The sequence below is a fragment of the Dendrobates tinctorius genome, unplaced genomic scaffold, assembly GCF_039654945.1.
Source record: "Dendrobates tinctorius isolate UK_male_01 unplaced genomic scaffold, ASM3965494v1 ptg000075l, whole genome shotgun sequence".
NCBI lineage: Eukaryota > Metazoa > Chordata > Amphibia > Anura > Dendrobatidae > Dendrobates > Dendrobates tinctorius.
The window spans coordinates 53,143,764-53,167,198 of NW_027361743.1; the positions used below are offsets into that span (position 1 = coordinate 53,143,764).

Below are 23,435 nucleotides of genomic sequence, written 5' to 3' on the forward strand. Positions count from 1 at the left end.
TGCAGTGCCCGCCCAGTGGTTCTGGCCGCCCAATCATTCAGCAGCCCATGGTATATCAGGCGTCTCCAAGATGGAGGAGACGCCTGATTATCGTGTGCTAACCCTTGCGGTATTCTGGCCGAGTTGTAGGGGTTCTCCCTACAATTTCTTTCTTGTACTCCATCCTGTACTCCGTCCTGTATTCTGGACTCCGTCCTGCACTCTGTACCCCGTCCTGTACTCTGTACTCAGTCCTGTACTCCGTACTCTGTCCTGTACTCCTTACTCCGTCCTGTACTCCTCACTCAGTCCTGTACTCCGTCTTGTACTTCGTACTCCGTCCTGCACTCCGTACTGTACTCCGTTCTCTGCCCTGTGTTCCTGATCTGTCCTATATCTCCGGTCCTTCCTGTGCTCTGGTTCCCCAGTTGGTCCTTTGAGCCGCCCCTCTTGGTTCTAGCTGTCGCGGTATCTGTCTTCCGAGGGTGTGCCCCTAATGGTCCCTGTATAGGGGTCAGCTCCACCTGGCACGCTTGCCCCCGGGAGCTCCAGTTCTGCGATCCAGAGGTTCCACTCTCGGACGTTGCCTTCATTGGTCGTCACAAAGGCTCTGCCCATTTACAAGGTAAAAAGTGTTTTTGCTGCCATTTTTTATAATAATTTTTTCTTTAATTTTCAAGAACTGAAAGTAACTTATGGGATAAGGAAACACAGCATCTGATTCTGAGATAGTGGCACCACCAGAGGAAGCTCCAGGGTCATCAGTGGAACCTCAACAAGCCACGAGCAAGAGGAGCAGAATGGGTGTAGTAACCCCATCTTGTTTCTTGACACAGCAGCCATACATAATCCAAAGTCTCAAGCGAATGAGGGAGGCCCTCACCAAAACCACATGGCACAAAGTAGATAGTTTTGTAATCTACCATCTATGTTGCACTGTCAATGGTGAAGAGGCAATTTCCTTAGTCTGGCCCAGCATCTGCTGTATCTGATCCAAAGCATCCATTCTGCACCTCCTCGATGTGACTGCCAGGATGTCTTTGACTTTCTTGAAACCAGGCAGCAGAGATGTCCACATAGGCAACAGCCAGGCACCAACATTTCGGCACAGGCCCCACCACCAGCAGCAGCACCACTACCAGCAGCCCCAACACCACCAATCTCACCATCTTATGGACTGCATGACTATCATGCTGCCCAGTCTGAGTAGAAACATTTTTCTGGCTCAGTGGAAGGATGGTTTCATGGACCCCCACCCATACCGACAATGTGGGACATAGAAGCCAAGGATGACCCAGGGAACCACATGTTAGGCGTCGGATTTCTGTCGCTGCACAGCGAGAATCCTGAGCCTTACTTCCAGCAGTCTCCCATTCCTCTCCAGACGCAGAGGAGGTTGCTCAGCAAACTCATCGGTCTAGGCTCTCTGCCCAGACCAGCTCCGTGGGTTTGCTTGCTGCTGCCACCTCTGGCACATCTATGGCAATACATGCTGCTCAGCAGCGAGATTCTCCAGGGACTAAGTCCCCATGTCAGGCCACTGAGCATGCCCGTGGAGTGATCTCCCATTGGAGATCGAAGGTCACGTGCTCAGGTCCTGCTCGTGTTCGGATTGGCCTATCCGAGAAGCCAGGAAGGTCCCGGATGCTCGCGGCTATAAAAGGTTCGCATGGCCGCTTTGCCATGCGCTAGGATAGACTGTATTTACAGACTATGTGGAGTGAGTGATGTATGCACGTATGAATATCTCTGGTGAATGACTCATTAAGAAACCCCTACCCTTGGTACGCATGTGTTGTGCAGCTTAGTCTGCTAGCGCCCAGGCTTAGGTGTAGGTAGGACAGAGGTTGAGTCAGGCATCAGTCCTCACCAGGGACTCGGCACGCCTCAGTGCACTTGCTCCACTTCATAGCCAGCCTCTTTAGCGGCGCTCAGTGGGCCTAGAAGGATTCTAACCCCGTGTCCTTGGGGTAGAGTTCTGTGGCCGTACACTGTGCGCTCTATTGGCCAGGCTCTGTGAGCTAAACAGACTCCGGCATTTACGTTCAGCGGTTGTGCATTATCAGAGTTCGCACCTGTTCACATTGGGTGACGTAACCCACGTGTAACTGTCTTTATGAAGCTCTATTCTTCCGCCATTATTTAGCAGCAGTGTACCACCTCTGCACGGTGGACCCCGGGCTGCGAACGCACCTACTATTATTTTATAATTTGGTGCATTCTGCCAGCCCTAACACCACATTAGGATCCTACGTTTGTATCTACTGTACTGGTCATGGATTCTATCCCCCTCACCAACACCCATACCACCCCCCTTTCAACTCATATCCATCTATATTGCCATATGTAGGCTCCCCTCATCGTTCTACCCATCCTAACTCGTCTGCCAGTCCTCCCTCCCCATCACCTCCCTCATTTTATAATTTTTAAAAGTAGTGTATATAACAGTCGGAAAAGACAATTTTTTGTGGGGTGTAGGCAAACATTTTGCCTGCGTTAAGGCTGTTTTTATGTTAAAATGTTGTAATTCTAAATAAAGATAATTTCTGTTTTCCAAGAAAATTGAATTCTTGTTTCATTTTTTTGATATGGCACCACAATAAAGTATACACATGTGTTCACACAGTTTAAGTGTTAACGAACATAGAAAATAAACATATAGTGCAAACATCACACCATAAAATGACCTTTGCCATGATGTGGACCCTCGAGGCATCAGAAAATAATCTACGAGAACTTCACGGACTCTGAGGCCAGAAGGATCCTGGCGTCTGCTCCAAACCCATGCTACTGGACCAGGATTGTTGGCCAATCCTCTCTCCGCATTCACAGACACAGGCAAATTGTGGATACGGGAAAAATTGTTCTAGTATTACACAGGCCTTAATGACACCATAGACATTTGCTCTCTTAATTGGAGGGAAATAATCAAAACCCTCCATTTAGCTGTCAAAATGCAAAGGCGCATTTGACCAGACGCCTTGTCCTAGTAAGCCTGTAGTTGAAAATATCCTTATTATAAGGCACGTCACTCCGATGTATGGAGGTGGGGTGCACAGAAACAGGGATACCAATCCCAATATATATGAATAAATATGAAATCCGGCACTCCCAATTGCAGAAAAAAGAATTTTGTTTTATTCACAGCTTTAATTTTCCACAAGACAATAAATATGTAACGTTTCGGTCCTTAAGATGGACCTTCTTCAGACTGGACATCATATAACAGAAAAAAAACAGAAAAAAATAATTACCAAGACCTGAAAAATACAACATACATCACCAAAAAAAGAAAAGAACTGGTTTCCCTAATGGGACAAAGATCAAATAAGTCATATCTGATATCGTGTTACATAGAATGACAAGTTGCTCACAAGTGAGTTTAATACACTTGAACCATAGCATATATACGAATATCAAAAGTACTTTGTCATAGTAGAATTCATTATTCTCTGTAAAAAATAGATCACATAAAATTACAAAACATGGTAATAATGAAAATAGAAAAGGAACCAAGGTTTAGAAGGGGTACGCAAGTACTTAATGTTCAATACTAGAAAAGTTCATCTGAAAAACAATATATATAATAATAATTTGAAATAAAAAGTGTATTAAATAATACTACAGAAAAATAATGATGGCACAAAAAACCTTATATTGAAAATGGTCTCATCAATATCCACAAAGAAAACCCCATGGGCCAAGATAGCAAAAAGTAAATCTATCATACCAAGATATAAAGAGATAAATAGCAATGCACAGTACTCTCATGAAATATCAGTCATATCGCTTACCAAGTGGAGCTGTGAAGAGACACCAAATGAAAATCGGCGCTATCCAGTATATATCATATCATTATGAAAAGGAGCGCTGAGCCCACCCGCCTCAAGCCTGCAATAAATACCCGACCAGAGTGCGTCCTGCATAACACCTGTGTGAGGGCTGGCAGGAGAAGACCGGAAGAAAGCTGAGTGAACCGCTCCATAAAGCGCAAACAGGAAGCACATCATCCAAGATGGCCGCGGACCGGAAGTGGTCAGTGAAACGCTTAGTGCCATTCCGTGAGATTAAGTTCATGTAGATCACGGTGTCCGCCCAACGCTGAGTGGCGTGAGGATTTAAGGGATACATGTGTAGATTCATTAGTGAATTCCAGGGTGTCCGGATGTTCTAGGCGGCGTGATCGAATCGTAAGAGAACACTAAGAGAGACAATATGAAATATAAACAAAAAAAGAAAAAATAAATATAAAAAAGCTAAATAAAAAGGCTCAAAAAACAACATAAGATGAAAAAAAAAAAAAAAAAAAAAAAAAAAATGTGCCACGTCTATCATTAAATCTCGTCATAACTGCAACAATAGCCCAACATTAGAATTTTCTGAAAAAAATAAATAACAATAGAAAAATAATAGAAATTAATAAAAAATTAATAATTAAAATTAAAAATTAAGAATCTTTGAAAATTACTAAGTACTTGATCAACCATACCCCTTCTCAGGATCATTTCTAGTGTGGTTGTTGATGCTGTAGAGAATAAGAAAGATATCATAAAAAAGGAATAGGCCGACTAACATAAGCCCACAACATCGTATTCTCTATTTAACCCTTTAGGTTCCATAGTTTGCAGAGAATGAATCCAAAACGCCTCCCTAAGCCTCAAACTCCTAACCTGATTGCCACCCCTCCTATGTGTCGGGACTTGTTCAAGTACAAGGTACCTCAATTGAGCTATAGTATGCCCCATAGCATGAAAATGAAAAGGAATAGGTAAATGATGTCGCCCACAACGAATGTCAGACTTATGATGTGATATCCTGTCTTTTATGCTTTGCGTCGTCTCCCCCACATATAACTTGCCACATGGACATTTTATTGCATACACAACGAATTTAGAATCACAGGTGTAGAATCCCTTAATAGGGATTTCTGCACCAGTTTGTGGATGGGAAATGACGGGACCTTTCAAAACATTAGCACACTGAGCACATTGTAAACATGGAAAAGTGCCCTTTCTCCGTGTTTGGAGAAAACTCTGTCTAGAAACTTTGATAGAAGAGCCAATATCTGCTCGAACAATTTTATCCTTCAGATTTCGAGGTCTCCTAAAACACGGAAGAAAAGGAACTTGAAATTCGGAAACATCAGGAAAACTATTCCCGAGTATAGACCAATGTTTACGAATTTTCTTATGAAGTCTGTACATAAATGGGTGGAACGTGTGGACGAGCGGAATCCTAGAGCCCTTCATGGATTTGCTACGGGAATGCTCATTATCTCGACATTTCCTAAGTAAATGACGGGGATAACCCCTTTCCACAAATTTCCCTTCCATGTTATCTAGTTGTACAGAACATTGCTGGGGATCACTAACTATCCTTCTAACTCTATCAAATTGTGAGATTGTAATGGACTTCTTAACCGCCCTTGGATGGCAACTCCTATATGCCAATAAGTTATTACGATCTGTACCTTGTACTTGAAGAAAAAAAGAATCCTCAAAAAGAAAAAAATTCTCCGTTAATACCAATTTCACTAAATCCATCAGAAAATTAATAGCATTCTGTTCCATCTGAGACCCTTCCAGCATGAGTCTAATTGCCCTCATACCCTTCTCATGTTGTATTGAAGTATATAAACTATTCACATCGAAGGTCACGAGTAAAGTGCCCTTAGGTAGCGGACCAATCTCATGAATAGTATCCAAAAAGGCCCCTCTATCCAAAAGGAAAGAAGAAGTATTCTTAACTAGTGGAGTAAGTACCTTCTCCAAAAGTTGAGACAGTGGGGATAATAAGGAATCGGTCGATGCCACTATAGGTCTACCCGGAGGGTTATTAAGCCGTTTGTGTATCTTTGGTAGTGTGTAGAAAACGGGAATAATCGGATCTACTTTAGTTAAAAATTCCTTCGTCTTCTTATATATTATACCTTCCCTCAATGCACACGTCAAAATACCCTCAATCTTAACCTGAATGGATGATGTGGGATTATGGGGTAGAGGTAAATAGACTTCCCTATTCATGAGTTGTGACAAAATTTCATTACGGTAAGCCAATCGATCCATAACAACAACAGCTCCGCCTTTATCAGCGGGTTTTATAATTATCTCACGATCATCAATTATAGTATGTAAGGCAATACGTTCCGCCTGACTCAGATTAGTACGATATTTTAACTAACCTCTAATAATCTGTCTGGTATATAGAGAAACTTCCTTATCTATCAATGAAATAAAGGTCTCAATCGGTGGAATATTCTTAGGTGGACTAAAGTTACTTTGTAACCTGAGGCCCAAATCGGCAATATTAATCGGTCTTTTAATCTGTTCAAATGTCCTTGAAGAAACTGGAGCTTGTGTAAAAAAGTAAGCCTTTAATCTAAGGTTCCTATAGAACCTCTGTAGATCAAGATCTAACTGAAAGGTATTAAATTTGTATGTAGGACAAAAAGATAACCCTTTCTGTAACAGACTTATTTGTGAGGGATCAAGAGACTTTGATGAAATGTTGACAACCAAATTGGCTAGATTACCTGAGTCTTCATGTTCATTGCACGATGATTGGTGTCTGTAGCATTGGCCCCCCCTCCTCGTCCTTTTCTGAGATTGTATCCCTTGTCTTGGCCTAAAAAAGAAGACCTGCCAGAATTTGTTCTCTCGTTGTCCGAACTTGAGGCTGAGGAGCCATCCGTGAATCTGTAGTTGCGATAATTTGGACGAGAGTAGCCCATAGAGCCCTGCCATCTATAAACTTTCTTCTGCAGGTAATCCTGTGTGTCCCGAATAAACTTTTGGCGTTTACGTTTCTCAGTCTCTTGTCTAAAAATGTTCAGACTCTCCTTAGAGCGATTATTAATAGTCTCGAACTCTTCTTTAGATAATGTATCCTTCAGTTGTCTCTCAATATTCACTACCTTCTCTTGTCCAATCTTTATGTCCTTATTTAAATGTTCAAGAGTCAATGCCATCAAATCCAAGGAACATTTATTCAAGATCTTCTCAAATTTTTCACAAAACTCAGTATTATTCTGAAATAGAGTAGGTCGCAGTGACACCCTAAGGCCTCTTGGGATCCTCTGCGTTCGAATATATTCAGCTATAGTAGCACTATGTAACTCCAGACCTATGAGATGTCTGGATTCTCTTTCCAAATCTCGTGTCTTGTATTCACTACCAGACACCTGCAAAAATTCACTTGATGTAGTAACTTGTGAAACTATGTCTGCCACTTCCGTCTCATTAAATGAGAAACTATTGGCGGACATTTCCAAAAAATATCAATATTAATTCCTCTTCAAGAAACCAGTAGAGCCGGGTGCTCGTGCATATGGTCAGAAACAGTCTTATTATAAGGCACGTCACTCCGATGTATGGAGGTGGGGTGCACAGAAACAGGGATACCAATCCCAATATATATGAATTTGAAATCCGGCACTCCCAATTGCAGAATAAAGAATTTTCGTTTTATTCACAGCTTTAATTTATCACAAGACATTAAATATGTAACGTTTCGGTCCTTAAGATGGACCTTCTTCAGACTGGACATCATATAACAGAAAAAAAACAGAAAAAAATAATTACCAACACCTGAAAAATACAACATACATCACCAAAAAAAGAAAAGAACTGGTTTCCCTAATGGGACAAAGATCAAATAAGTCATATCTGATATCGTGTTACATAGAATGACAAGTTGCTCACAAGTGAGTTTAATACACTTGAACCATAGCATATATACGAATATCAAAAGTACTTTGTCATAGTAGAATTCATTATTCTCTGTAAAAAATAGATCACATAAAATTACAAAACATGGTAATAATGAAAATAGAAAAGGAACCAAGGTTTAGAAGGGGTACGCAAGTACTTAATGTTCAATACTAGAAAAGTTCATCTGAAAAACAATATATATAATAATAATTTGAAATAAAAAGTGTATTAAATAATACTACAGAAAAATAATGATGGCACAAAAAACCTTATATTGAAAATGGTCTCATCAATATCCACAAAGAAAACCCCATGGGCCAAGATAGCAAAAAGTAAATCTATCATACCAAGATATAAAGAGATAAATAGCAATGCACAGTACTCTCATGAAATATCAGTCATATCGCTTACCAAGTGGAGCTGTGAAGAGACACCAAATGAAAATCGGCGCTATCCAGTATATATCATATCATTATGAAAAGGAGCGCTGAGCCCACCCGCCTCAAGCCTGCAATAAATACCCGACCAGAGTGCGTCCTGCATAACACCTGTGTGAGGGCTGGCAGGAGAAGACCAGAAGAAAGCTGAGTGAACCGCTCCATAAAGCGCAAACAGGAAGTACATCATCCAAGATGGCCGCGGACCGGAAGTGGTCAGTGAAACGCTTAGTGCCATTCCGTGAAATTAAGTTCATGTAGATCACGGTGTCCGCCCAATGCTGAGTGGCGTGAGGATTTAAGGGATACATGTGTAGATTCATTAGTGAATTCCAGGGTGTCCGGATGTTCTAGGCGGCGTGATCGAATCGTAAGAGAACACTAAGAGAGACAATATGAAATATAAACAAAAAAAGAAAAAATAAATATAAAAAAGCTAAATAAAAAGGCTCAATAAACAACATAAGATGGAAAAAAAAAAAAAAAATGTGCCACGTCTATCATTAAATCTCGTCATAACTGCAACAATAGCCCAACATTAGAATTTTCTGAAAAAAATAAATAACAATAGAAAAATAATAAAAATTAATAAAAAATGAATAATTAAAATTAAAAATTAAGAATCTTTGAAAATTACTAAGTACTTGATCAACCATACCCCTTCTCAGGATCATTTCTAGTGTGGTTGTTGATGCTGTAGAGAATAAGAAAGATATCATAAAAAAGGAATAGGCCGACTAACATAAGCCCACAACATCGTATTCTCTATTTAACCCTTTAGATTCCATAGTTTGCAGAGAATGAATCCAAAACGCCTCCCTAAGCCTCAAACTCCTAACCTGATTACCACCCCTCCTATGTGTCGGGACTTGTTCAAGCACAAGGTACCTCAATTGAGCTATAGTATGCCCCATAGCATGAAAATGAAAAGGAATAGGTAAATGATGTCGCCCACAACGAATGTCAGACTTATGATGTGATATCCTGTCTTTTATGCTTTGCGTCGTCTCTCCCACATATAACTTGCCACATGGACATTTTATTGCATACACAACGAATTTAGAATCACAGGTGTAGAATCCCTTAATAGGGATTTCTGCACCAGTTTGTGGATGGGAAATGACGGGACCTTTCAAAACATTAGCACACTGAGCACATTGTAAACATGGAAAAGTGCCCTTTCTCCGTGTTTGGAGAAAACTCTGTCTAGAAACTTTGATAGAAGAGCCAATATCTGCTCGAACAATTTTATCCTTCAGATTTCGAGGTCTCCTAAAACACGGAAGAAAACTAACTTGAAATTCGGAAACATCAGGAAAACTATTCCCGAGTATAGACCAATGTTTACGAATTTTCTTATGAAGTCTGTACATAAATGGGTGGAACGTGTGGACGAGCGGAATCCTAGAGCCCTTCATGGATTTGCTACGGGAATGCTCATTATCTCGACATTTCCTAAGTAAATGACGGGGATAACCCCTTTCCACAAATTTCCCTTCCATGTTATCTAGTTGTACAGAACATTGCTGGGAATCACTAACTATCCTTCTAACTCTATCAAATTGTGAGATTGTAATGGACTTCTTAACCGCCCTTGGATGGCAACTCCTATATGCCAATAAGTTATTACGATCTGTTGCCTTCGTAAACAAATCGAAAGACAAATTACCAGAGGAATCCTGTATAACTTTAGTATCCAAAAAACTAATCTCAGTTGTGTGATAATCCAGAGTAAACGTCAATTCCCCGTCATTTACTTAGGAAATGTCGAGATAATGAGCATTCCCGTAGCAAATCCATGAAGGGCTCTAGGATTCCGCTCGTCCACACGTTCCACCCATTTATGTACAGACTTCATAAGAAAATTCGTAAACATTGGTCTATACTCGGGAATAGTTTTCCTGATGTTTCCGAATTTCAAGTTCCTTTTCTTCCGTGTTTTAGGAGACCTCGAAATCTGAAGGATAAAATTGTTCGAGCAGATATTGGCTCTTCTATCAAAGTTTCTAGACAGAGTTTTCTCCAAACACGGAGAAAGGGCACTTTTCCATGTTTACAATGTGCTCAGTGTGCTAATGTTTTGAAAGGTCCCGTCATTTCCCATCCACAAACTGGTGCAGAAATCCCTATTAAGGGATTCTACACCTGTGATTCTAAATTCGTTGTGTATGCAATAAAATGTCCATGTGGCAAGTTATATGTGGGGGAGACGACGCAAAGCATAAAAGACAGGATATCACATCATAAGTCTGACATTCGTTGTGGGCGACATCATTTACCTATTCCTTTTCATTTTCATGCTATGGGGCATACTATAGCTCAATTGAGGTACCTTGTACTTGAACAAGTCCCGACACATAGGAGGGGTGGTAATCAGATTAGGAGTTTGAGGCTTAGGGAGGCGTTTTGGATTCATTCTCTGCAAACTATGGAACCTAAAGGGTTAAATAGAGAATACGATGTTGTGGGCTTATGTTAGTCGGCCTATTCCTTTTTTATGATATCTTTCTTATTCTCTACAGCATCAACAACCACACTAGAAATGATCCTGAGAAGGGGTATGGTTGATCAAGTACTTAGTAATTTTCAAAGATTCTTAATTTTTAATTTTAATTATTAATTTTTATTATTTTTCTATTGTTATTTATTTTTTTCAGAAAATTCTAATGTTGGGCTATTGTTGCAGTTATGACGAGATTTAATGATAGACGTGGCACATTTTTTTTTTTTTTTCTCATCTTATGTTGTTTATTGAGCCTTTTTATTTAGCTTTTTTATATTTATTTTTTCTTTTTTTGTTTATATTTCATATTGTCTCTCTTAGTGTTCTCTTAAGATTCATTCACGCCGCCTAGAACATCCGGACACCCTGGAATTCACTAATGAATCTACACATGTATCCCTTAAATCCTAACGCCACTCAGCGTTGGGCGGACACCGTGATCTACATGAACTTAATCTCACGGAATGGCACTAAGCGTTTCACTGACCACTTCCGGTCCGCGGCCATCTTGGATGATGTACTTCCTGTTTGCGCTTTATGGAGCGGTTCACTCAATTTTCTTCCGGTCTTCTCCTGCCAGCCCTCACACAGGTGTTATGCAGGACGCACTCTGGTCGGGTATTTATTGCAGGCTTGAGGCGGGTGGGCTCAGCGCTCCTTTTCATAATGATATGATATATACTGGATAGCGCCGATTTTCATTTGGTGTCTCTTCACAGCTCCACTTGGTAAGCGATATGACTGATATTTCATGAGAGTACTGTGCATTGCTATTTATCTCTTTATATCTTGGTATGATAGATTTACTTTTTGCTATCTTGGCCCATGGGGTTTTCTTTGTGGATATTGATGAGACCATTTTCAATATAAGGTTTTTTGTGCCATCATTATTTTTCTGTAGTATTATTTAATACACTTTTTATTTCAAATTATTATTATATATATTGTTTTTCAGATGAACTTTTCTAGTATTGAACATTAAGTACTTGCGTACCCCTTCTAAACCTTGGTTCCTTTTCTATTTTCATTATTACCATGTTTTGTAATTTTATGTGATCTATTTTTTACAGAGAATAATGAATTCTACTATGACAAAGTACTTTTGATATTATTATATATGCTATGGTTCAAGTGTATTAAACTCACTTGTGAGCAACTTGTCATTCTATGTAACACGATATCAGATATGACTTATTTGATCTTTGTCCCATTAGGGAAACCAGTTCTTTTCTTTTTTTGGTGATGTATGTTGTATTTTTCAGGTGTTGGTAATTATTTTTTTCTGTTTTTTTTCTGTTATATGATGTCCAGTCTGAAGAAGGTCCATCTTAAGGACCGAAACGTTACATATTTATTGTCTTGTGGAAAATTAAAGCTGTGAATAAAACGAAAATTCTTTTTTCTGCAATTGGGAGTGCCGGATTTCATATTTATTCTTGTAGTTGAAAATATGGCGTCGCTGGTCAAGACCCATGGGATAAGGCCTCATCAAATGGCGTGTGAGTGGAAAGGCCGCATCAGCCACGATGACAAATGGGACCGCTTCACCAGTTGAGCCAAGAAGGTTCCTTGGGGGTGGCACACCCATTTCACTGCTCATAAGCCGCCAACCCATTAAGGAAGAATTAAAAATTAGAGAATCTCCACTACCTCTATAGGCCCCAATATCTAGAATTACAAACCAGTAGTTGCTGCCAACAGCACTACGGAAAATAATTTTTTATAATTGTAGTATTGGAATCCTGAGTCCGGCATCTTCTTCACATGGACGTGTTTGCCATTTGAAGCACAAAGACAATTGGGAAAATGACATGTAGTATACATACCCCTCTAAATGCTCTCCCAGTCTTCAGGGGTTGGCTCTGGCATTACTTTTGGCTGAAGACGTTCCCATATTTGATTACAGTTATTTTTGAAAATGTTTGCGATCATAGATTTCACAAGAAGAAATGGAGTGCAGCAAAGGAGAGCCCAATGGCAAGATATCTACATAGAAAACAGAATGAGAAAATTAATAAATACAAAACATAAAACATTTTTAAAATCACATAGTTGTGTAAGTAGGGACATATTTTTAGCTGATAAATGTCAAAAATCCCAAATCACGGTTACACAGGAAAACATAAAAAGAGTGAAATATTTACCGTAACAACACGTAGACTCGAATGATTGAGTGTTAACTTGAATCCAAAGAAGCCATAGCAAAAATCATGAGAAGAAAGAATTTTTGGCCCAAAACATTAAACATTTGTGTTTACACAATAAGCATGATGTGAGTTACAAAAGAAGTTTATCTAATTAATTATATTCTGGACTACATTTTTTAAATAAAAAAAAAAATGTATATATATATATATATATATATATATATATATATATATATATATATATATATATATATATGAAACAATAAAAAACAACATGACTTTATCTATAACCTTACCTCAGGGTAAGCAGCAGTAGTTCTTCTGCAGTAGTTCCTGGCCAAAGCTCCTCCAGTAGTTGGTCAAAGGTGTTCAGAGTCATTCTGCAGTAACCAAATAATTTGTCTGGGTGTCTATGTAGCTGGCCATACATATGGGGATAATGCTCTTTTATAGCATGTTTGCAGAGGAGTGAATGAGCACAGTATCTGCGAAGCCTACTCAGAACATCAACGGGTGGATACCTAGTCCCTAATTCCTTTGCTAAGATTCAGTTATACAGAACCTGTTCAGAAGTATTGAACACCAAGTTTAGACTGGCCAATAAAAGCAGGATCACATTGCACATGCATGACATACGGTATACCATAAGGAATTCACTCATTTGACTTTTCAGGAACAACATCGGAACAATTTTTTTTTTTTAGAGTTGAGAGCGAGTCCTAATAGTTGTCCTGTTGATAAGTTCTCCTACCTGAGCTGTGGATCTCTGCAGCTCCTCCAGAGTGACCATAGGCCTCTTGGCTGCTTCTCTGATTAGTGCTCTCCTTGCTTGGACAGCCATGCCTTAGTGAGTTTGCAGTTTTGCCATACTCCTTCCATTTTTGGATGAAGGATTGAACAGTGCTCCTCTGTATGATGTTCAGAGCTTGGGCTATTTTCATAACGCAACCCTGCTTTACTACTCGCCACAACTTTATTCCTGACCTGTCTGGTGTGTTTCTTAGTTTTCATGATGCTGTTTAATCCATAATCTGCTCAAACATACTTCGGAGGCCTTAACAGAATAGCTGTAGTTATACTGAGAATAAATTACACAGAAGTGGACTTAATATACTAATTTTTCACTTTTGGAAGAAATTGGTCACTACAAGGGGCTGAATACAAATGCAAGTCACAATTTTCCGATTTTATAGTTTTAAAAAATTTTAGAAAACCATGTATCATTTCCATTACTCTGCACAAACATTTGCTAATTTGTGTTGGTAAGTCACATAAAATTCCAATAAAATATATTTAAGCTTGTGGGTGTAACATAAAAAAATGTAGAAAAGTTAATGTCGTATGAATAATTTTTCAAGGTACTTTATGTTAATATGCAATGCCCTCCAATTACTTTTAGTGTTGCAAATTATCACTCATGGAGCAAAAATAGAAATGTGGTGTATTTTATTGATACTTATAACAATTATTCTAGCACAATTCTTGTTGACTATTCTCTGATCTGTTGTACCTGGTGAGTTTCTGTTTCCAGATAAATAGGTTTGTATTTCAGTTTACTGTTGGCTAAACAGTAGTGTAAAAATCCAGCAATACCAGAAGTGCTCATTCAGGGTATTTTGGTCACAAACATCCTTTCAGGTCAGTTAAATACTTAGTTGATTGTAGTTACATTTTTTTAAGAGGTTCTCCTACTATTTTTACCCTTCTGATCACAGGTTTATTCTCATCATCAAAAATGGTTAAATATACAAAGTGTTTGTAAAAATAAGCAACTTTGCAATTTACTTGTCATTAAAATTCCTCCCTGTTCTTCAGAATGGAGGGACTTTTTAATTTTATTCTCTATTGTTGGTTCCCTAGCATTGCTCCAAAGCTGGTCGGATTGCCAGCTTTAGTTCATCTGCGGTGCACCGATGCTGCAGTGTAAGAGGTGCGGACTGGACTGTCGCGTTTCTACCCCTGAAGACAATTGCGCATTAATGTGTATTATGTTGTGTAGAAAAATATTCAGAATTGAGAGTCCTCAGTGGTTGATACCTTTTAATGGCTAACTGAAAAGATGGTAACAAATTGCAAGCTTTCGAGACTACTCAGGTCACTTCATCAGGCATATAGACTAATACATAATTTGAAGAATCACATATATAGTAACACAGCACAGAGAGAATTAATGCAGTAGATAAGACAAGTGACATGTAGCAGAATTAGCATTATGGGATAGTGATAAACAGGTGTGGCCATAAATATTGGAACAGTTCATTGATAAGGAATGAATGTTTTATAGTCCTCTGATTGGGGTCTGGTTCTGTATTGTGATGCCCCCACAAAACGTCTGAGGGGCAAATTCCTTAATTGATGTGAAAAGACAAAAATCCATGTGACACATTCATTCCTGAATTGAGTGTGTCAAAGGTCATCATGAGTTTATACTCCCAGACTCTTCTGTCTCTCTGAGATTTGAAATGACCTTTCAGTGCAAGTAATTTCAGGTCTATGGTGCTCTGATCAGGCATACAAAAGTGTTTGGCCACAGGTAGATCCATTCTTTTTTCTCTTACTGTGTGGCGATGAGAGCCTGTGCCTGCCACCTTCAGAGTATCAGTGCGCCGCAGGCACAGGCCACATCTAGCGCCATCATGTCTAGAATGGAGTTGCTACTGTAAGGCATGACATTAAGGGAAAGGGAGGAGTCTCATGGATTACACCACTGTGCTCCTAACAGAAAGTTGCTGTGCACGTGTGAGGGGAAGAGAGAAGTGAGGGGAAAATGAGATGAGTGAGGGGAAAATGAGATGAGTGAGGGGAAAATGAGAGGAGTGAGGGGAAAATGAGAGATGTGAGGGGAAAAATGGGAGGTGTGATGGGAAAATGAGAGAAGTGAGGTGCTGCTGCAGTATGAGGCTGTGTATAGAGAAGTGTGAGGCAATGCAGGTGGAGGCAGTGTATAAGGCCATATTCACATGTTCAGTATTTTGTCAGTATTTTACCTCAGTATTTATAAGCCAAAACCACAAGTGGGAGAAAAATACAGAAGTGGTGACGTGTTTCTAAAATACCTTTCCTCTGACAGTTTTCCTCCAAGTTTTAGCTTACAAATAATGAGGTAAAAATACTGACCAAATAAACAATACTATCAATACTTGGGTAATCATTTACTTAATTTGTGTTGCAAATCTGTATTGTTGAATATATGATGTGAAATGTTTTTATGTGCAATATAATCATTATAATTTGTTATAACTAACCACAGTTAGTTACTATTCCCGGGCAAAGCTGGGCTCTTCAGCTAGTTTAAATATACAGTAAGTACAGAAAGTATTCAGACCCCTTGAAATTTTTCACTCTTTGTTTCATTGCAGCCATTTGGTCAATTCAAAAAAGTTCATTTTTTTTCATTAATGTACATTCTGCATCCCATCTTGACTGAAAAAAAACAGAAATGTAGAAATTTTTGCAAAATTATTAAAAAAGAAAAACTGAAATATCACATGGTCATAAAGTATTCAGACCCTTTGCTCAGTATTGAGTAGAAGCACCCTTTTGAGCTAGTACAGCCATCACTCTTCTTGGGAATGATGCGACAAGTTTTTCACACCTGGATTTTGCCATTCTTCCTTGCAGATCCTCACCAGTCATCAGGTTGGATGGTGAACATTGGTGGACAGCCATTTTCAGGTCTCTCCAGAGATGCTCAATTGATTTAGGTCAGGGTTCTGGCTGGGCCAGACAAGAATGGTCACAGAGTTGTTCTGAAGCCACTTCATTGTTATTTTATCTGTGTGCTTAGGGTCATTGTCTTGTTGAAAGGTGAACCTTCGGCCAAGTCTGAGGTCCAGAGCACTCTGGGAGCTGTTTTCATCCAGGATATCTCTGTACTTGGCCACATTCATGTTTCCTTCAATTGCAACCAGTCGTCCTGTCCCTGCAGCTGAAAAACTGATGCTGCCACCACCATGTTTCACTGTTGGGATTGTATTGGATAAGTGATGAGCAGTACCTGGTTTTCTCCACACTTACCACTTAGAATTATCACCAAAAAGTTCTATTTTCGTCTCATCAGACCAGAGAATCTTATTTCTCATAGTCTGGGAGTCCTTCATGTGTTTTTTAGCAAACTATATGCAGGCTTTCATATGTCTTGCTCTGAGGAGAGGCTTCTTTTGGGCCACTCTGCCATAAAGGATATACACAAGAAAACGGAGCAAAGAAACACCATCCAATAAAAAGATTTTTATATTTTATTAATTCAAATAATTTAAAAAATATAAAAAATGTAAAAAACAATATTAAGGCTTATAACAATGAAAAGGTACCCCTTTTGAGAAAGCATTCAACGTGAAACGCGCGTCAGGAGGTCACAGGAGAGCACAGTGGTGTACTGGTGAATATGAGTAAGCGATATTCACTTTGATACAGATGGACACATTGATTTGTTAACTATTCTGGACAATGTTATTTATACTTGCTTATATCTTTTGATGGATTTTTGTCTGGGATTTACCCTGCTGTATTGTACTATTGTTCCGCATATTTTGTATAACCCCTGATCGCAGTATCACCATGTGTACCCCTGTGTTGGCCGTGGTATTCCTCTTTTCCTTTTCATTGTTATAAGCCTTAATATTGGTTTTTACATTTTTTATATTTTCAAAATTATTTGAATTAATAAAATATAAAAATCTTTTTATTGGATGGTGTTTCTTTGCTCCGTTTTCCTTGTGTATATCCTTCCATTGGGAGCATTTCCATTTTTTATTTTGTTGTTAGGTATTATGCCTCATTCTTGGGGGTGAAGTTATTTCTTCAACATTTATTATAATTACTTTATGCTTATTTTGACTTTTTTCGTTTTCACTCTGCCATAAAGGCCCGACTGGTGGAGGGCTGCAGTGATAGTTGACTTTGTGGAACTTTCTCTCATCTTCTCATCTCCCTACTGCATCTGTGGAGCTCAGCCACTGTGATCTTGGGGTTCTTCTTTACCCCTCTCAGTTTGGCTGGACGGCCAGGTCTAGGGAGACTTCTGGTGGTCCCAAAATTTTTCTACTTAAGGATTATAGAGGCCACTGTGCTCTTAGGAAACTTGAGTACTGAAGAAATTGTTTTGTTACCTTGGCCAGATCTGTGCCTTGCCACAATTCTGTCTCTGAGCTCCTTGGCCAGTTCCTTTGACCTCACGATTCTCATTTGGTCTGACATGCACTGTGAGCTGTGAGGTCTTATATAGACAGGTGTGTGCCTTTACAAATCAAGTCCAATAAGTTTAATTAAACAGCTAGACACCAATGAAGGAGTAGAACCATTTCAAGGAGGATCAAGGAAATGGACAGCATGTGACTTAAATATTAGTGTCTGAGCAAAGGGTCTGAATACTTATGACCATGTGATTTTTCAGTTTTTCTTTTTTAATACATTTTCAAAAAATTTCTACATTTCAGTTTTTAACGAGAAAAAAATGAACTTTTTTGAATTTACTAAATGACTGCAATGAAACAAAGAGTGAAAAATTTAAAGGGGTCTGAATACTTTCCGTACCCACTGTACATGTAGAACAGATGATTTTATGTTATAAAAATACCCATGTCTTTAAGCTTTATCCCCAGCCAAAAAGGACCAAGTCTACTAAGATAAGAAGACTGTACTTACATCCAGTGATACACCAACGGGGGATGTGTGTATTTGTGCTGTTCCATGCATGTTTCTAGTTAAAGAAATGTATTTATGTTTTTTCGCTTGTCTCTGCTGCCATCTACTGGCCAGACCATTTAGTTCCTCGGTCTTTCCTTGTTCAGCCTATGGGGAGGGGCTTCTCTTCAGCCTCTTCTCTTCCTGTTTGCTCAGTCATCGGCAGACATCTTACCTGAGAGAACTGTTCTCCCTCATGAGCTGAGGAAGCAAAGTCTTTTGACCCGCAAGTAGCGACTCCAGAGACAAGCTCCATGCAAGAGACTCAATGTAATGTTTGAATCGTTATCTACGGAATAAACCAACATTGTTCTTCATCACAACGCGTGTATGCTTATCTGAGAAGCTGCTAAGGGTCATGTCTGCCTCGCTTATTGGATACACAAAGGTAGGAACTTCTCTCACTTACATGTCTGCATACCTTTAATCGCCATTAAGTGGGGACAGAACAGTCAAAAGACTAGCTTGCCGGCCCATACAAGTCAGAAGACTACTTTTAAAGCTCATAAGCAGCTAGAAAACCTCCTTATAGCCCAGCACCCCAGCTACAGATCTCCATCTGCCCCGTCTCCCTATGTGTAATCTGCCCAGCAACAAGCCTCGCACACCAGTCTGCCTGCAGCAGTGCACGTCTGGACAAGCCTAGAAGTAGCTCCACCACCTGCCACTTCTTGCAATAACTCTGCTCGTACTGTTAATGAGGACTGTCTATGCACCTGCTGTTTCCTTCTGGCCACATCGCTCCTAAAGGCCTGCAGTACTCCATACCTCATTACCGCGCATCAGCGATTCGCGAACCCCCAAGTTTCGCCAAAGCCACTCTGGGAATCTCATCCGGGACCTCCCGCAGAGCCGCACAGCGATTTTCGGACCCCGATTCAAAAGTTGAATTTTTTAAAGAGACAGTACACCTTTATTCAAAATGGCCGAAAAAGACCTCGGACAGGTCCCTACTGATGAAACAGTGCAAATACAACCTGATACCGTCCACGATGAAGCCCAGGAGGCAGACCCCACATCTCAAGCAGACCAAGTCACCCGACCAAAACGTTCTGCCAAACCAACTATAAAGGTGCTTGAAAACTATCACAATATGAAAGATGAGCTATGTGATCACCTGGAAGAACAGTGGGAATGCGTCACCTCTTATATGTCAAGACTCGAATCCTCATCAGGCAACGCCGCAAGCTTGCAATCCGTCATGGAGCGGCTGAACACCGCCCGTGAAAGGTACAAGAGACTATCAGCAAAGTACATCGCTCTTCTAAAAGATTTTAATTCTGATGAAGCTCTTCCAGACCTCAGTGAGGCGCTAGAGACGGACAAGGAGAGAGACGCCAAGGTCCAACATGCCATAAACAAGGCTGAACACCGTATCTCTCACCTGCAAGAAACCAGGTCACACCGATCGACCTCATCTAAACGTTCCTCTCGGTCATCCAGGGCATCGTCCTCAAGAAGTTCAACCATGAGCGACAGGATACTAGAGGCCCGCATAAAGGCAGAGGAATCCAGAGTGAGACGTTCTTTCACTGAGAGAGAAGCTAAGGCAGAGGCAAAAAGGGCAGAAGCAGACATGGAAGCAAAAAGGGCAGAAGTGGAAGCCAAGAGAGCAGAAGTGGAAGCCAAGAGAGCAGAAGTGGAAGCCAAGAGAGCAGAAGCAGAAGCGGAGGCTCAGCTGAAGATTCTTCGGTCACAGATGGAAGAGGAGGTCGCATTAGCTAAAGTGAGACTACTTGAGCAGGCGTTGATCCAAGGTCCTGATGCAGCTAACTTGCCACCACTGGAATCAGACGATCCAGTCAATCGCACGAAAGACTATGTACTAAACCAGCTACCTGTAGCAACCCCGGTCTACAGTACCGTCCAAGTCGACGACACCAAAACCTCCAACGTACTCCCAGAGATACCTTCTCAAACACAGTCACCACAAGATGGCAACCAAGTGTTTCCTGACCCACCTTTACAGCTCAAGCGGTATTCGTCAGATTCTTCAAGGGCTAAACCACAGCTCAACCCTGCAGCAACATCATTCTATCCGGGAACAGCTCATCCATTCACACCAGGCGGCCCATACGCCCCAGGGGCATCACGAGTCGTCGTGGCAACGAGTGGTGAGAAGTCGGATATGTCCGAGTTCGCCAGGTTCATGGTGAGCAGAGAGCTAATCAACACCAGTCTTACGAAGTTTGATGATCGTGCAGAGAGCTACAGGGCCTGGAAAGCAACCTTTAAGGCAGCCATCGCCAATCTCAACCTAACTGAAGAACAGGAACTTGACCTCCTGATAAAGTGGTTAGGTCCAAGCTCTTCAACCCGCGTCAGGAGCCTCAGAGCGGTCCACATGGGACAAGCAGAAGCAGGTCTCGCTGCCGCATGGCAAAGGCTGGAACGCACCTTTGGCAGCGCAGAGGCAATAGAGAAAGCCTTATTCAAGAGACTCCAGGATTTCCAAAAGATCAACCTTAAAGACGTCCACAAGCTGCAAGACCTAAGTGACCTGCTAATGGAGCTGGAGCTCGCCAAAAGAGACCCTCGTCTGTCTGGGCTGTGCTATCTGGATTCAGCCCATGGAGTAAACCCGATCGTGGTGAAGCTGCCATACAGCCTGCAGGAAAAGTGGGCAATGTCAGTATCAAGATACAAAAGAGTGAATGACGTTACCTTCCCTCCATTCATCCACTTCTGCAGGTTCATCGATGAACAGGCCCAGATGAGGAATGACCCCAGCCTCGACTTCCTAGAGTCCAACGCTTCGACAGCCGCACCAACTCCTGCGCCAAGGTATGAAAACACCACATACAAACGCAGAGACACTAAGAGAGCTGTGAGCGTTAGGAAGACCGAGCTACCGTCACCTGCAACGCCCACAGACGAACAGAACATCGTCTCAACACGAGATAAATCCTTTAATCGTGAATGTCCCATCCACAAGAAGCCACACTCGTTGACCAAGTGCAAAGGGTTTAGATCCAAAACCCTACAGGAGCGCAAGGAGATCCTCACAGAGCTCGGGGTTTGCTTCAAATGCTGCGCATCACTTGAGCACATGGCCAAGGACTGCAAATCCACAGTCAAGTGTGGGGAGTGCCACAGCGAAAAGCATGTTTCAGCCATGCACTCAACCCGAATAGCTAGAGACACACCGGCTGCAGTCACCACTGCTCCCGCTCCAAGTCATGGCGGGGAGCCACAGAATCAGACCGACACCGCCACAACTGTCTCCTGCTCATGCTCAGAAGTATGTGGAGAGGGCCGCATGGAGAAATGTTGCGCCCGAATATGCCTCATCAAGGTTTACCCCGAAGGACATCCAGAAAAGGCAATGAAGGTGTATGCCATCATAGACGACCAAAGCAACCGGTCCCTGGCAGGAGCCAAATTCTTTGAAGCCTTCGGAATTAGTGGACCATCAGAGCCCTACACCTTGAACACCTGCTCAGGCTGCATAGAGACTAGCGGCAGAAGAGCCCAGGGATTCATCGCTTCTCCTATCAACGGGAAGACTGAAATACCTCTGCCAACGCTAGTTGAATGTGACCAAATACCCAGCCATAGGAGTGAAATTCCTACCCCAGAAGCTGTACTTCATCAGCCGCACCTGAAGCACCTCGCAAGCGTCATCCGACCTATGGACAACAACGCGGAGATTCTACTCCTGCTCGGCAGAGACAACCTGAGGGTACACAAGGTGCGACAACAGTGCAACGGACCTGACTACGCACCATACGCCCAGAGACTGGACCTCGGATGGGTAGTCATAGGAAACGTGTGCGTTGATCGATCAGAAATCGACTCCTTCAGGACCTACGTCCATGGAGACGGACGCACAACCTGCCTAAGGCCATGTCCTCATCACTATGAAGTGAAAGAGAAGCCCCCAGACTCAATACAGCTGCCTGACATCGCTTCTTCTCTGCGTACCGACAACTTGGGAAGATCAGTCTTTCACATCACCAAGGACGACGATAAAGTAGCCTTGTCAGTGGAGGACAGAGAATTCATCGACATAATGGACCGTGAGTTCTCTAAGGACAAAACCGACCACTGGGTCTCTCCATTACCCTTCCGATCCACCAGGGTAAGACTGCCAAACAACCGAGACCAAGCTCAGAACAGATTCAACTCTCTTCAACGTTCAATGAACCACAAACCTGAAATGAGGGAGCATATTGTCGCCTTTATGGACAGAATATTTCGCAACAACCACGCGGAACCCGCTCCTCCCGTGAAGAAGAACGAAGAGTGCTGGTATCTGCCTTCATTTGGTGTCTACCACCCACGGAAACCGAACCAAATCAGGGTTGTCTTTGACTCCAGCGCCAAACATGGAGGCGTATCACTCAACGATGTCCTCCTCACAGGTCCCAACCTGACGAACAACTTAGTAGGAGTGTTGCTGAGGTTCAGGAAAGAACTCGTCGCCATCACTGCCGATATCGAACAGATGTTCCACTGTTTCCTAGTCAGGGAGGACCACCGGAACTTCCTCAGATTCCTGTGGTTCAAGGACAACGACACCAACAAAGAGATGGTGGAATACCGTATGAGAGTCCATGTCTTCGGGAACAGCCCTTCACCCGCAGTAGCAACCTACGGTCTCCGAAGGACCGCATCAGAGGGAGAGTCTGAGTATGGCACAGACGCAAGAGACTTCGTTGAAAGAGACTTCTATGTAGACGACGGACTCAAATCACTGCCCACTGAAGAAGCAGCCATTGATTTGCTCAAGAGGACCCAAGGTATGCTGGCCCAGGCAAGGCTCAGACTTCATAAAATTGCTTCAAACAGCCCGACCGTAATGAGAGCCTTTGATTCGGGTGATCACGCCCCTGGATTCAAGGACATCGACTTGGGGCTAGACAGCCCACCCGTGCAGAGGAGCCTAGGCATCAGATGGGATCTCGCAGCCGACTCCTTCGGGTTTCAAGTGAATTGCTCGGACAAACCGTTCACAAAACGTGGTGTCCTCTCC

The 23,435-nt window shown here is 41.6% G+C and overlaps 1 protein-coding gene across 1 annotated transcript; it reads right to left on the reverse strand.

Annotated features, from left to right (window-relative positions):
* Window positions 1–3,507: 3,507 nt before the first annotated feature.
* On the reverse strand, window positions 3,508–7,286 carry LOC141096638 (uncharacterized). Its single transcript, XM_073583358.1, has 3 exons — window positions 6,512–7,286; window positions 4,469–4,504; window positions 3,508–4,180 (listed from the first exon to the last, which is right to left on the reverse strand). The coding sequence occupies exons 1-2, from the start codon at window positions 7,241–7,243 to the stop codon at window positions 4,487–4,489; spliced, it is 750 nt and encodes a 249-aa protein (XP_073439459.1). The 5' UTR covers window positions 7,244–7,286; the 3' UTR covers window positions 3,508–4,180; window positions 4,469–4,486.
* Between the last annotated feature and the right edge of the window lie 16,149 nt (window positions 7,287–23,435).